General features: G+C 40.2%; 2 protein-coding genes across 5 annotated transcripts; one reads left to right on the top strand and one right to left on the bottom strand.

Moving 5' to 3' along the window:
• Positions 1-920: 920 nt before the first annotated feature.
• On the bottom strand, positions 921-3400 carry LOC133806324 (uncharacterized). Its single transcript, XM_062244441.1, has 2 exons — positions 3358-3400; positions 921-3226 (listed from the first exon to the last, which is right to left on the bottom strand). Exons 1-2 carry the CDS (start codon positions 3398-3400, stop codon positions 921-923), a joined length of 2349 nt encoding a protein of 782 aa, XP_062100425.1.
• An 867-nt stretch (positions 3401-4267) lies between these two features.
• On the top strand, positions 4268-7918 carry LOC133803737 (uncharacterized). Of its 4 annotated transcripts, none has more exons than XM_062241853.1 (8): positions 4268-4563; positions 4998-5109; positions 5255-5326; positions 5419-6084; positions 6267-6630; positions 6928-7009; positions 7216-7356; positions 7469-7918. In XM_062241853.1, exons 1-8 carry the CDS (start codon positions 4369-4371, stop codon positions 7520-7522), a joined length of 1686 nt encoding a protein of 561 aa, XP_062097837.1. In that variant the 5' UTR covers positions 4268-4368; the 3' UTR covers positions 7523-7918. The 4 variants fall into 4 exon arrangements, with proteins under 4 accessions (XP_062097837.1, XP_062097836.1, XP_062097835.1 ...); XM_062241852.1 differs by having other exon boundaries at positions 4269-4563; positions 7216-7468; positions 7637-7918; XM_062241851.1 differs by having other exon boundaries at positions 4269-4563; positions 7216-7468; positions 7557-7918.
• The last annotated feature ends 8011 nt before the right edge of the window (positions 7919-15929 follow it).

The raw sequence follows: 15929 nt of genomic DNA, 5'->3' as shown, positions 1-15929 counted from the left end.
GAACTTGAAGAAGATGTTGCAGTACTGCAAAAAAATGTGGAAAAAAAAAGATGAAGAAATTGCAAAGATTTTCCTTGCTATGAGATATCTAAAATGTTGGCTTTTTATATGTGTTACAGTAGGCTTGTATTTGTATTTGAAGCAGGTGGAGTGAGCCTTGTTTCTTTCTTTTAAAGTGTAAATTTTTTGTAACTTTGCACAAGTGATAATGAGATTATGATGATATATATTGCTCTGTTTTTTGTCAACGTGTTGGATAATTCATTTGATGTTTAATAGAGTTTTGCAATAAATTTGGAAAAGTAGATCGACAATATCAGTACAAATTCTTAATTTATATGCCAATTTCACACAATTCATAAATAAAGTATTGCCATTTTGATTTTCTAGATAGCTACTGCATGTATTTTAATATTCTATATATCTAGTTATATATGCATAGTTGAATGGTCCAAAATAAATCATATTAAGTAGACATATGTCTAAATTTCAGTAAAGACAATAGATAACTGATAATCACATTAATTGAGTAAAAAGAGACTCTGCAAAACACACTACAAATTATATAAAAACAAGTCACATAGAACAAGTTACAAATAAAAGTGATAGATATATATGTTCTACACCAGGCTTCAAAATTAGATTGTATAAAAGAGCCCACTTAAGGTTACAAAGTCAGAAAAACTACTTCCAAAATAGGTTCCAAAATATCAGACATGTCAAATTGAAATTTCAAAGCAAATCCTGTGTCTTTTTGCATGCTGGATTTTTTTTTGGTTGTGCTCACTTCAACAAATGATCCAGCAGTAAAGTCCAATTTTCTTCTCCTATTTGTTGCTGCCATTAGAGTGTGCTCCTTCATTTATTGATCCAGCCTCATTTTTCTAAAATTAAAAGCACTATATACAATTAGTAGAACCTCAAAATGCAATGCAATTAGTAGTAATTGAAAATGATAAATCACTTACTAGTTTCTTAATCCTAGCACAAGTTCTTAAGTTGTGTCCTTCAACACCACAACCGCTACATCTAATCTTCACATACCGCCTTTTCATTTTGCTTCCACCATGTGGGACCATTTCATCAAGATCAACTTTTCTTGATTTTTTGGGTCTGCCAGGTTGTATCTTGCTTATTGGTTTGACCATGCCAGCTTTGCCACTAATAGGCCACTGATCTTGATTTCTTATTGGGAATATTTGATGTGAATAAGCTTTCATATAGTACTCTTTTGTGTACCATTTGCTTATATAATCATCTGGATCATCCCTTTTATGCCATATTGCAGCTACAGCATGCCCACATGGAATACCTGTGAGATCCCACTTTCTACAAGAACAACTTCTAGCCTTTAAGTCCACAAAATACATGCCTCCGTACATGTTGATGATTTGATAAATGAATTCAGATGATTTTGTAGGTATATGAGCCCCAGCTTCAATTTTATGCTTCTCTAAAATTTCAACAATCTTAGGTGCAATGTTGGAATGCCACATAACCACTGAATGTCGTTTGGTGGTAAGTCTTTGCATCAAATACATCCTAATTCTTTCAAGCATTGACAAGATTGGTCTGTCTCTGGCAGCCAAGATAGCCTTCAATCCATTGAAAGATTCGCATAAGTTGTTCAATAGTATGTCACATTGAGGATGAGTCCTAAAATGGGATCTACTCCAATGTATAGGCCCTTTTTCCATTAACCATTCATATGCTTGCTCATTCTCATTCTTAATCTCTTCCATAACTGCATGGAACCCAGTTATAGTGACTTGTCTTGCAGCCTTCCACATAAGATCTTTAAGTGTCTTTTCTTTATATACTTTACTAAAATTCTTTTCTAAATGTCTTGCACAATGTCTGTGTTCTGCTTCTGGTACACCTTCCTTCCACATACCCTTCAAAGCCTGTTCCAATCCCTTCTGTTTATCTGTGATGAATGTCCAATGATTTGAATTCAATATCTTACAATCCTCCTTCAATAAGTTCATAAACCACGACCATGAATCCTTATTTTCAATCTCAACCACAGCAAATGCAATAGGGTACATGCCATTATTTGCATCTATCCCAATTGCTGTTAAGAGTTGTCCTTGGTGTGGCCCCGTGATATGGCACCCATCTAAACTAATCACAGGTCTACATCCTTCATTGAAACCATTCTTTAAGCCTGCATAACAAATATACATCCTTTTAAATCGCGGTTTTCCATTCGGTGCCAAATCTGTCAGAAATTCAACAGTTGAACCCTTGTTGGTATACTTGATCTCCTCAGCATAATCATAAAGCGCAGTGTAATGTTCTTCATAAGTACCTTCGATGGTTTTGGTTGCTAGTCGCTTGGCTTTGTATGCCTTATGTTTTGAAACCTCTAGCACATGGTCTTTGCTGACTTTTTGAATGAATGCTGAAAGACGCCAGTTCTCATTACTCTTAAATTCATCTAAATACTTTTTTGACAACCACTTTGAAGTTGCAAAACGATTGGTGTTGTTCCTCGAACACTTATGTTCGTTGATATAAGTCTTGATGACGAATGTTTGACTGTCATCTATCTTTGAGGCAAAACACACCCAAGGGCAGTTTACACCGCGACAAACAACTCTTACTCTATGAGGATCATTTTTCTTAAAACAAATATCTTTTCCATTCATTATTGCATATTCCCTCACAACTTGTTTAAACACAGCCCCTGAGCTAAAGACCAAACCCAACTTGAAAACTGGCTTCTCTATATCAACATCAGCTTTAAACTCTGTCAATTGTGGTAACTTTGTTTTTTTAGTCCACTTTCTTGGCTTGTGAAACTTTGAGCCCTCACCATGCTCTGTCCTATCATCAACATCACTCTCAGAGCTATCTCCTGGAATGTAATCTGAATCAGACTCAAAAATTGGTAAATCTTTCACATCATCAATGTCTACTACCCTCTTTTCTATTCCCTTCAAATGTTTCTCTGCAGTTTCATCAACATTCAGGGCATCATCACCTTGTTCATACTCAAAATCTCTAATATATTTTGCAATAACCTCATCATTATCCTCAAAATCAGTTTCTTCCCTGTCCAAATTTGAACCAACAACCACTGTTAAACCAACACTGCCATCTGCAACATAAAAATCCCATGAACCACCCACACCAGCGCCAGTTTCAAGCACACCCACATTTGACCTCTGTGTAAGCACTGAACATTGACTTTCAATGAAATGGGAAGTTTTCGATTGAGGGTCTAGAGGAAAAAGAGTTAAATGTTAAAAATTAAAAGTTGCACATGATTTAACTATTTCAATGTATTTCCCTATAACAGACCCCACAACAATCTTTTTTTCCAAATTCAATAGAAAAGCAACATTGAAGTACTCAAAGTAAATGCAATATTCTCCAACCCACTAGTACCCTTCATTAAGACAATAAATATATATATATATATATAAAGACAATATTCCATCTACTTTGACTAAAATAGTTGTATAATAGATAAAGACAATACATATGACTTCATGAACAGAGATCACATAAGACTATATCAATTGGCTCTTTAAGAAATACATGGCTCTAATATAAAACGAGCATAGTCCTCTTAAAAAAATATATGAAAATTATCAAATCATTACCAAAATCAATTTCATGATGCTGAGATTCTTAAAGAAAAAAAAACCCTAAAGAGTTAATATACAAACTGAAGAAATGAAAAAAAAAAAAAGAGAAGAAAATGACTTACTATAATTCAAAGAGGGATCATTCATTGTTTTAATCTCTTTTACGTCAATTTTTTTTGACAAGAATTCTTCATATAATCAGTTTTTTCTTTTTTGAAATAGCTTAAGTTAACTTTTTTTTTTTCTCTTTTGAGATTAAAAGATCATAAACGTAAATACAATGCTTAGTTAGCAAGTAAAAGTGTCTCCCACCAAGATATTGTACACTTACCCTTTTACCCTTGTTTTCAATTGCCCAAGATGCATTCCATCTCTAAAATAAACGGAAACAAACAGAAGGAGCAATAGTTAGCTCTTAAAAAATTTCAGGGGGGAAATTTACATACAAAAATAGTTCAGGGAGCAAATATTGAAAATGGTGATAGTTGAGGGAAAAAAAAGCTAATTACCCTTTTAATAAATATGGTTGATTGTACTAAACTAGCCTTCAATGTAAATATTTGGTTATATATTTTGCTTTCACATATCATTACACGTAATAAAAGTATTCAAGCTTAGTGTGCTTAGTGAAGTCACCTTATAATACCCGCCAATTTTTTTGTTTGGATTTAATATATATATATATATATATATATATATATTTGCTGCATAAACCAATCTTAAAAATCTGTCTCTGTGATGCGAGGAAGAAAGCATTATTAATATTATCGCAATGCCGGAGTTGAATTTTCAGGAGCAGAGCTCGTCGAGATCGGGCTTCAGACCCCGTGACGCTAGCCCCGACTCTGTCATCTTCACGCTCGAGTCAAACTTAAGCCTCTTCTCTTCAGCGTCTGCCAGCGTTGACCGCTGCTCCTTCGCTTCCGACGCTCACGACCACGACTCCATCGTCTCCGAGATCTCTCTGGTAAATTTTCAAAGCTTAACACCATACTGTTTTTATATGTGTATTGTTTGTCCTTAAGCTGACATTCGTGTTATCAGTTCAGATCCGAAACCCTTGCATGTCCGATTTTCCTTTTGCGACTATCCATTTAGGCAATTTGTGTGAATGTTCATCCTTAAAACTTTTGTGGTTTTAATCAGATTGTTACCTGTATTTGTTGATTTGAAAGTTTGGATGAACTTGTGAAGTGACATTTTTTAGCTCGGTAGGGTTGGGAGACTGTATTTGTATGGGGCTGGAAATAGACTTTGAATTCATGAATGGCCAAGTAATAATGTTGTTTTGTTATTTATTTATTTATCTACGAGTATGATCCTATTTCTTTTTTCTTTTTCTTTTTTGTGAGGAACAGAATCTTGGATGATGAATCTAAACGTACTGGTAAATTGGTGCAGCATCTTGCAGGGAATGATACTGAGCAGCAAGAGTGTTCGACTGGTCCAGATCTAGATCCAAACAAACCCACTATACAGATCCATAAGTATAGAAAAGGAGAAAAAGTTAGAGGTATGCAGCTCTATTTTCTTAGCTTTTCTCTAAAAGTGAATAACAACCTACCATGTCTTTTTGCGGTTTTTCAAATTTGAGTCTCGCTCACGGCTCTCACCTTACAATACTCGATTTCTTTTCAAATCAAATCAATGTGTCGCAGTTCATAGAGATGACAGTGATGCTGATATAGCTCTTGATTCAGCTAGAAGTTCCTTTTCCCTCGCCCTCAAAGGTATTAATTCATTCACAATCTGGTCTTAGAACTCTATATTGTTAAGCTCAATCTCTGTCCTAAGAACTAAATATGTGACCACTTATTTGCAGAGTGTCAGGAACGGAGATCCAGATCTGAAATTTTAGCTAAGAAGTTAGACAGGCGAAGACCCGCTTCTTTGGATTTGAACAATGCCATTGCTTCCTCACCTCGATTGGGAACCATCAAGAAGGCCTCCTTAACTTCTCGCCGCTCAGGTAATTTCCCCAGTCCTGGGACGCCGAACTACAGGCACCTGAGTGTTGGAATGCAGAAGGGTTGGAGCTCTGAACGAGTGCCGTCTCATTCTAATGGTGGGCGTAAGCATATGAGTGCTTTGTTGGTACCTTTTAATAATGGAAAGACCTTGCCTTCAAAATGGGAGGATGCTGAAAGATGGATTTTCAGTCCGGTTTCTGGTGATGGAGCGCTGAGGTCTTCGTTTCAGCAGCCACAGAGGAGGCCAAAATCAAAGAGTGGTCCGCTTGGGCCTCCTGGGATTGCATACTATTCATTATACTCGCCAGCAATACCGATGTTTGAAGGTGGTAATGTAGGCAATTTTATGGCTTCTTCTCCTTTCTCAGCTGGTGTTATTGCTCCAGATGGACTTGCAATCCGCCCCAATGGCTATGGTGGAGCCTTTCCTGCACGAACAGAGCCTTGCTTGGCTCGGTCAGTTAGTGTCCATGGGTGTTCTGAGATGCTGAGCCAGTCATCAATGCCTGTTGTTGAAGGTACTGATATATCTCCATTACAAGCACAGAATTTTATAGGGATCCTATGTTCCTCGAAAAATACATTTCTTTAGTAGATTGTCTGACTCGTTAATGAAATGCAGGGTAGTAATTGAATTGGTTAACATGTTCAAAACAATTGATTGGAATAACAGTAAGTCAATCATTTATCAATCATACAGATGAAAATCAAGATGGGATCAAAGATTCAGCAGCCAATGTATCTCGTGCGGTTTCAAGAAGGGATATGGCTACACAAATGAGCCCGGAGGGTAGCACCCATTCATCTCCTAAAGCAGGGATTTCGTTCTCCAACTCCAATCCCTCAATCCTGCCTATCGTGGAGTTGGAGAGTGCTCCTTCTTGTAAGTCGGAAGTCAGGGATGTGCAGGTGGATGAACGGGTTATCATGACTAGATGGTCCAAGAAACATAGAGCACGATTTTCCGGGAAGGGTTCTGAAATTTTTGAGAACTGGAAAAAGAAAGATGGAGATGCTCGATCTCCAGCTTGGGATCTCTCTGACACAACAAGGAGCATATCAAAGTATGTCTACCTTACTATATTAGCATGTGCGTTTTCTTTTGCTTATAACGTGAGGTCAGGGGCAATTATTATTTGGAAAAAAGAGTACATGGGTTGTTTCACTAAAGCGTAATTTACAAAAGATTGTTGGCACTATGTCATCCCTCAACCGAGTCCAAGAATTTTCTTTTAAAAAAAAATTGAAAAAAAGTAAAACAAAAAAACAATATGTGGCCTCTTGAAATCCTTTCATTTGTTCAAATGTTATCAGACCCGTCTTTGACATTGTTGACATGTTAACCTGTTTTCCTTTTTCAGAGTTAAAAGAGAGGAAGCTAAAATTACAGCATGGGAGAACCTGCAGAAGGCAAAAGCTGAGGCTGCAATACGGAAGCTAGAGGTGAAAATACTTCCACATTTCTCCATATATATTTTTGTCTCTACTGGTGAAAAACTCAAATCCAGCTAAAGAACCAAAAGACAAAATATCATTTTAGTACTCTTTGTAAAGAGAATTATATTGTGGAATTGTGCTGTATAGATAATGGTTTGTTGGGTATCCCACTTTATGCTCACTTAAAACATACGTGCATAACCATTCTTCAGATGAAGCTAGAAAAAAAAAGGTCGTCATCTATGGACAAGATAATGAAAAAGTTGAAATCAGCTCAGAAGAGAGCTCGAGATATGAGAAACTCCGTTTCAACCAACCAAGCTCATCAAGTTTCCAGGAGTAACCATAAAGTTGTATCCTTTCATAGAACTCGACAAATGAGTTCTTTGAGTGGTTGTTTTACTTGCCATGCTTTCTAAATTACTTATTCAGGTTTATGTTCCTCCACTTGACCTACATTGCCAGGTAGCTCATCTCTCCACTTCAAAAACATCCCTTCTTGCTCTTATCTTATGCTGATGAAAAAGGGCATTCTTTTCTTGTTATGATAAAGAGAACAGTCGAGAGCGAGTATGAAAGATATATATAGCAGTGAGCAACTAGAATTTTGACACTAAATCAGTGTCGATACAGATTTTTGGATGGCCAGTATCAGTAGCTCCACAACTCGCAGATACAAGGAATTGAAGACTCAAATGGCGATTCTGAAGTTTCAGTGATAAATAATGAATGCATATATGTATGTAAAAAGGTTGTATACCTTTTTGAGTTATTTTCAAACAGTTTGCATTCGTTTAGAAATTGAAGATATATATGGTCAAGTGGCTTATTAATCACAAAAACGATAATTACTAGTCGATTTATTTCCAACTGAGGGCGTTTTTTGATTATATGATAAATGTTCACTAATTTGAATCTCTTGCCCGAAATATGCACATACACAAAGTGATAGTTTAGATACAAAGAGAACAATCAGCTTTAATTAAGAGTGATTTGTAAATATAAAACTATTTTTTCGAGTAAAAATGTGATTTCATTAAGGCAAACTTTGCCAATCAAACATACACGTGAAGATCACAATTTAAGGTCGAGACAGACAGGTAAGCCTGGCCACCTCCATAGAGAGGCTAACTGAGCTAGGGAATAGACTACACTATTATTTATGTGATTACAATGCTTTATTAAGAAATATTTCCCAACTCAATAATATTCTGAATTGTCATGCCAAATACCGAGACAACATCTAAGTTATTAAGGATTGCTTGGCAAACTTTTAAGCAATCTGATATGAGATGAACTTTGCTGGAGATGAAGCTAAGATTTGTCTTCCACTTCCGTAGGTGACAACACCTAGTTCTATCTTCATCCTTCTGCCATCTATTTCAGCATCCACATACATCATTACTGAATCATCCTCCATAGGATAATCATTCAATCCCATTGACTCTGACCTCGCCTCTTCATCCCCGGCAACAGTAACCTTCACTTGGGCATCTTGATACCTGCTTAGGAAGTCCAACGCCCATGTGGACACAAATGGTTCCTCAAGCTAAATGTGGTCATGAATGACCTTATTTCGTCTATACCAAATTCTCCAGCAAAGAGAGATTAGTTGTTCCAGTCTTGTTTGGTAATGTTCTCCATGCAATCAAGCATCGTCACATAAAATTATAAGCCCTTTCTGAATTTCTCCAAGCCATGAGTTGGCCAATCTTCTCTCATAGTCTTCAGAGATGTGGTTTAAAATCATCTTAACGTTGAATGATATAACATAGCCGCAATTAATATCATTTCTACATTTATCGTGTTTACTCTGGAGCATGACCAACTCCCTTAAATCCAATAGAGTTCTTCTCATCATTTGGTATCACAAGCCTACAGCCTTCCTGGACAGCTTCCATGGCCGATGCTGATGGAGATACTCGCCATGCTGTCGCCGAAGAGCGAGGTGTGCAGGCCCTTTGGGCAGCTTTACAGACAGTAGAACAACGACTTGACCAACGCCTCACGACCTTCCTTGATGAATTTCGTGATGTTCTTGATCAACTCCTTCCTTCGGCTGTTGAGCAACTAGTCGCTGAACATCCCTGTGAGCGTGTTCTTCCTCGCCCACCAGTTTCGACTGTTGAGCTTCCGTGTGAGCAACCTGTTCAGGCCCCTGCTCTGCCGGTAGTTGGTTTTCCAAGAGACAATGGTGCATTCCCAGTTCGTAATTGCCCCGTCCCTCTCAAACTTAATTTTGACGATGATGTCGATCCACCCTTTGTTAAGGGTAATCGCGGTAATGTTCGTCCTAATCCTCACCATGATTTTAAAATGAAAATCGATATCCCCTGGTTTGATGGTCACTTACATATTGAGGATTTCTTGGATTGGCTTTCTATTGTGGAGAAATTTGAGTGTATGGGTGTTGATGATGTCCATCAAGTCCAACTTGTTTCTTATAAATTAAAAGGGGGTGCTGCAGCTTGGTGGGATCAGTTGCAAAATCACCGCCGTCGTTCCGGTCAACAACCCATCTGTTCTTGGCCCCAAATGGGTCAATTACTCTGTGCTCGTTTCTTGCCACCTGATTATGAGAAGATTTTGTATCAACAATATCAACAATGTCATCAACGAAATCGTTCTGTCGCTGATTATGCTTCTAAATTTTATCGTCTAAATGCCCGCACTGATCTCATTGAAGTTGAACAACAACATGTAGCTCGATTCTTGGGTGGTTTACGTGATCAAATTCAAGCTGCCTTATCCTTGCACTCCATCTGGTCATTGGCCGACGCTGTCAATCTTGCAACTAAAGTTGAATACTAGCTATCCAATAGTTGGGGTCGTTCGTTTGTGCCTCGCAAAGTGCCTCCTGTTCCCACACCGCTTAAGTTCTGAACCTCTGCCTACACAACCCAGTACTTCCAATGTAGTTGCTCCGCCACGTTCCCCTACCCCTACCCCTACTGCTAAACCATCTTATCCTCGGCCACATAATCCATATCCTCATCCTACTACTGATCGATACTATTGTTGTCTCGAGCCGAGTCACCGTTCTAATGATTGTCCTAAACGTCGAACTAATTTCTTGTGTACTGATGAGCCTGAAGCTTGTGGTGACCTTAATGCTTATGTGAGCAATGATGGTGATGAATATTTTGATGCTGACTTTCTTCCTGGGGATGAGGGTAATCCCGTTGTGTGTATTTTGGAGAAACTCTTGCTGGCCCCTCGCCAACCTACCCTTAGTCAACGTAACTCTTTATTTCACACAAGGTGCACTGTCAATACCAAGGTATGTGATGTGGTTATTGATAGTGGCAGCACGGAGAATGTTGTCTTGAAGGCTCTTGTCAAAACCTTGGGTTTACCAACTTCCCCGCATTTGCGGCCTTACAAGATTGGCTGGATAAAGCGTGGCATTGAATCCAAAGTTACTGAGTTGTGTTGTTTTTCCTTTTCTATTGGGAAATCTTATCACGATGAGGTCTCCTGTGATGTTGTTGAAGTGGATGCTTGTCATATTCTCTTAGGTTGCCCGTGGCCTTTTGACAAGGATGTTACTCATAAAGGACGTGATAACACTCACTTCTTTCAATGGAAAGGCCGCAAGGTTGTGTTGCTTCCTTACCTTCCCACTTCGACACTTTCGGTCTCTACTCCAACTTTTGATGCCTTACTCGCGACTAATGTTTATGACTTTTGTCTCTTTATTAAGCAATGCTCTTGTGTGGTAGCTTTGATCATGAAAGACTCCGCTGCCCCATCACTATGTCTACCACCTATTGTGTCCACTCTACTCCAACAATATCCTTCTATTGCTCCTAACGATTTACGTGAAAGTTTACCCCCAACATGTGATATTCAACACCAGATTGACCTCCAACCTAGTGCCACACTCCCTAATTTTTCTCATTATCGTCTTTCTCCCAAGGATCATGAACTGTTGCAATTGATGATCTCCTATCCAAGAACCTCGTTCACCCAAGTCTCAGTCCTTGTGCTATTCCTACCTTGGTGGTCCCCAAAAAGGATGGTTCATGGTGCATTTGTGTCGACAGTCACGCCATTAATAAGATCACCATCAAATATCGATTTCCCATACCGCGTCTTGAAGATATGTTAGACAAATTGGCTGGTTCTCAGTTCTATTCACGGTTGGATCTTTGCAGTGGTTACCACCAAATTCGGATAAGACCAGGGGAAGAATGGGAAAATGCTTTTAAGACTCGTGAGGGGCTCTATGAATGGCTAGTGATGCCATTTGGTCTTAGTAACGCCCCAAGCACGTTTACAAGATTGATGAATGAAGTATTAAAGCCTTTTATTGGTAAATGTGTTGTGGTATACTTTGATGATATCTTAATTTTCAGTAAAAGTGAGCATGATCACCTTACCCATTTATCTCAGGTTTTCTCTGTCTTGCAAGCCAATCAACTCTACCTTAATCTCAAGAAATGTGAGTTCCTCACCTCTGAGATTTTGTTCCTTGGTTTTCTAACCACTAATAATGGAATTCATGTTGATGAGTCACAAACGCTCCCACTTACACCAATGCATCTTCCTTTGTTTATCGTTACCACCCCACCAAAAGTGAGCACATAATCTATGAAGTTCATTGATAATGGATAGTGGTAGTCTGAATAGGTTCATCGCATAGGTTGGTATGGCCTGAATAACTGATTTTAGAAGGACCTCTCTCCTACCTGCTGAAAGGAGTTTTGATTTCCATAAATAGTTTACTCAACACCCTGTCTTTTATTGACTAAAAGAGCCCACTCTTACTATTCCCAGCAAAACAAGGTAACCCTAGATATTTCTCATGGCATGGGACTAGAGATACACCAAGTGTATCGACTATATCATAACAGAGTTGAGGGCTCATTTGAGGTGAAAAACATATCGCTGAAATATTGAAGTTAACCAGTTGGCCATAATCATGCTAGACTCTCTTTGAATATGGAGCATCCCTCTGAACTAGCCTCAAGGAAGAAGAAGCTATCATCTACAAAGAAAAGGTGAGATACCATAGGACCATTTCTACCACATTTCAACCCTGCTATACTCCCATTGTCTAACTCATGTTTTAGCAATGCAAATAGTCCCTCAACACAAAAAAGGATAATGAAAGGTGATAGAGGGTCACCCTGTCTCAGACCCTGCGAGGGCGTAATATTTCCAATAACTTCCCCATTTACATTGATTGAGTATTTGACAGAAGATACACACTTACGAATCAAAGCAATCCATCTAGTGTCACATTCCCAATTTTTCCATCCCACCCCACATAAAATTTTAGTCTACTCTATCATATGCCTTGGCCATGTCTGCTTTGAAGGCGCAATACCCTTTCTTCCCCTTCTTGTGGTGTTTGATAATGTTGAGGCACTCAAACCCCACCATGGCGTTATCTATAATCAACCTCCCAGGAATGAAGGTGCCTTGTTCCTCATAAATGATGTTACCCAGGCACTCTCTTAACCTATTAGAACATCTCCAATAGAGTGCCAAAAAAGTGGTGTACTATTATATTTAGCACATTTTAGCAAACTTATCACTCTAATGGTGATCTAAAAAGTGTGCCAAATTTGGCGCATGCTAAAAGTTGTGCTAAATATGGCACAAGATATAGCATGGGCAAAATATGGCACAACAATAAATGTCACTTTTTCTTTTATTATATTGCCACTAAATTATTAATTAATAATTAATGACTATTTTTTTTACAATAAAAAAAAGATTAATTTTTGTATATTATCAATAATTATTAAATGAATTGTTAACTTTTTTAGTTAATTTGCATCTTGTGCATTGAAGTTCAATTGCAAATATTGAGAAAAATATAGCATTGGCTCATTTTTTGTGCCAAATTTGGCACAAAATTTACATCTTGCATTGGAGATAGTCTTAGTTAGCATTTTTGCAATAATCTTATACAAAACATTGCATAAACTAATAGGACGATAATCAATAGTATTGTTAGGACTCTTAACTTTCAGAATCAGTGTAGTAATGGTATCATTGATACACTCAACAGTACATGTCCCATTGATGAATTCCAAACATGCTCTGCACACGTCCATTCCCACAACATCTTAGAATTTCTAATAGAAGCCAGCCCCCGTCCCATCCTTGCCTGGGATTTTTCATGGATTCATCTAAAACAGGGCATATCTAACATCTTCATCAGTAAACCCACACATGAGTCTATTATTCATGGAATTGGTCACACATGTTGGAACAACATTAAGAACCTTTTCTAAACTATCCTGCGATGGTAGATGTGAAGTGAATAACTTCCCAAAATAATCTTCAAATACACTAGCAATCTCACTCAGCTCAGTCACCCAAAGATTATTCCCATCAAGGATGCCTTCAATCATGTTCTTCATTTTCTGCTGCGAAGCACTTTGGTGGAAAAACATTGAGTTCTTATCCCCCAACTTGAGCCATGTATCCTTTGCTCTGGATGCCCAATGTTGACGGTGAGAACTCGTCAACTAAGTTGAGTTGGAAAAATTATCGAATCAAGACCACTAATCGGAAAGCTGTAAAAACTTGAACAACAACTCAAGAACAATGATAGAACAATAGTGGAGAATTCATTTTTTCATTCACACTCAAGCCTCTGCTACAGTAAAATCTCCAACCCCCTTTCAGGTGGTCTTAGAGTCCATTTTATAGTAGGCTCTAATGGCCTTAGGTACATAGTGGTCCAGGAGACCATAGGGTACATAAGTACTATGTCAGGGGAGTGGCTTCAGAGGTTATGGTCGTACATCCAGCACAAGAGCAGGTGTCAGGAGAATGCCTCCACTACTTGTTTGTACCCATGTCTGATGAGTGGTGGCAGGCGTAGTGGCGCAGGAGGTAGTGGTGTCGGCTCTGACCTATGGTCGTAGACGTACGGACCATGACTCTTACCCCAGCAGTCTCACTGGCACTGCTATCCGTACTCAGTACTAGGTCGTACAAGTATGTCCCATTCGACTCGTACTGGATCTCCTAAGCATAGGGGTCTCAAGGTGGAAGGAATGGGACCCTTGGTGTGAGGTGGAGATCTGGGGTCCTTGGCATGAGATGCCTGAAGCCTCCCGAGGTCACTCACGAGTCTGGGCGATAGGCATGTGGCCCTGGCAGACGTCTAAGGATGCGTGACGAGACGCCCTCCTTGCGACCCCCTTGATGGCGTGGCTCCCTAGCTGTTCAGGAGGCCCTCCTCCTCTCGAGTGGGCATGTGATGGTGTGCGCAAGCCTCCTCGAAAGCTCTCACAAAGTATGCTTTCAATATAGTGCTCTGCCTCGTTATATGAGGCTCTCAATATGTCGCGTCCTCGGAGGAGCCCACCCCTCGCATGGCCCCTCGCCCGAGCGTTGGCCTCGCGAGATGGTGGCCTCGCCCCTGGTCTGATGCGCGTGGATGAAGGCCTCGCGAGATGGGTGGCCTTGCCCATGTGTTGGCCTCGCGAGATGGTGGCCTCGCCCTTGGTCTGATGTGTGCGGATGGGTGGCCTCGCGAGACGAGGGCCTCGCGAGAAGGATGGCCTCGCCCATGGGCGGGTCTGCGCGGATGGAGGCCTCGCGAGACGAGGGCCTCGCGAGACGAGGGCCTCGCGAGATGGGCCTCGCATATGGCCGAGGTGAGGTGCGGATGGAGGCCTCGTAAGACGAGGGCCTTGCGAGATGGGCCTCGCGTATGGCCGAGGTGAGGTGCGGATGGAGGCCTCACGAGACGAGGGCCTCGCGAGATGGGCCTCGCGAGGCTACTGAGCCTTGGCATCTATGCCTTGCCAATGTGAGCCACCTGGCATCGACTCCATGAGGAACGAACCCAGACTCGTGTCGTGATGGTGCGATGGCTTCCCGAGACGACGGTGGCCCAAGGGCCTTGCCTCGGCCTCATATTTTCTCTTGATGAGATTATTAGCATCAACACTTGCCCCCCAGTCTAGGAGAGTACCTTTAGGTGCTCTTGTAGACTATTCACCTTGATTCCTATAAATAGGTCCTCATGCATGGCCTAATATTTTCACCTTACTCCTTTGGCTTATTGGTTTGGAGAGCCCTTCTTTTTTCAAGAGGTGAGGGGTTCAATCCCTCACAACCTCATTTTCACCATAGTTCCTTTTATTTGTTTTATATATTTTTTCACTTCATTTCATTTTCATTTTTTTTTTTACATATGAGCTAATTTCTTGGTGTGTCTATTTTGCGACTAACACATCTTTCTGATCCCTTCTTGTAGACGCGCATTTTCGGCCCTTTGGTGCTTTTCGCTCCTCGACCTTTTTTTGACCCCAACTTCGCTCTCTTAACCGCTTGAGGTATATTTTATTTCCTTTTCCCTTTTATTTTTTATCGGGTCCAAACTTGCAGTACTCGGGATGGGGTACCTTAGTCTAAGCTTGTAGTGAGTTTGACCATATGCACGCCCCTCCTCTTTGTTTTTTTTTTTTTATACCCTGTAGTAGGCCATTTAGGGCGTTTGCATCTAGAGGTATTAAGCCTATTCCTTTGTGTTTTGTAGCCTTCCCATCGTTTATACGTGAGACCCTTTTGCTGTTGGGACGTGGTTTCATGGCCAGTGACGGCCCGTCCGACATACCCCCAAGGGCTGAGTTTATTGACCTGTCCTCAAACTCAGAGTCCCCTGAGGGCAACCCTCACCAGGACTATGACTCCTTAAGGCAAGCCCGCATCCACCACCTTGAGTGCATGGCCGAACTTAGGCGTAAAATTTGGGTGGTGGAGAGCGAAATTGACTCGATGTCGAGAGGAGATGGAGGACCTTCACCCCCAGACCTTAGTAACCATATAGCGCGTCTTAGGACGACCCTTTTTTGAATTGCGGTGGGAGTTAGAATTTATGAAGGGGCACCTTCCGCCAGAACCTCCCAGCCCATCCTCGCCTGATGATGGTCGTGGGGCTTTTAGTGCCTCT

The sequence above is a fragment of the Humulus lupulus genome, chromosome X (genome assembly GCF_963169125.1).
Source record: "Humulus lupulus chromosome X, drHumLupu1.1, whole genome shotgun sequence".
In the NCBI taxonomy this organism is placed as follows: domain Eukaryota; kingdom Viridiplantae; phylum Streptophyta; class Magnoliopsida; order Rosales; family Cannabaceae; genus Humulus; species Humulus lupulus.
The sequence above is the reverse complement of the archived record's forward strand: the minus strand, read 5'-3'. Positions and strand labels throughout refer to the sequence as shown.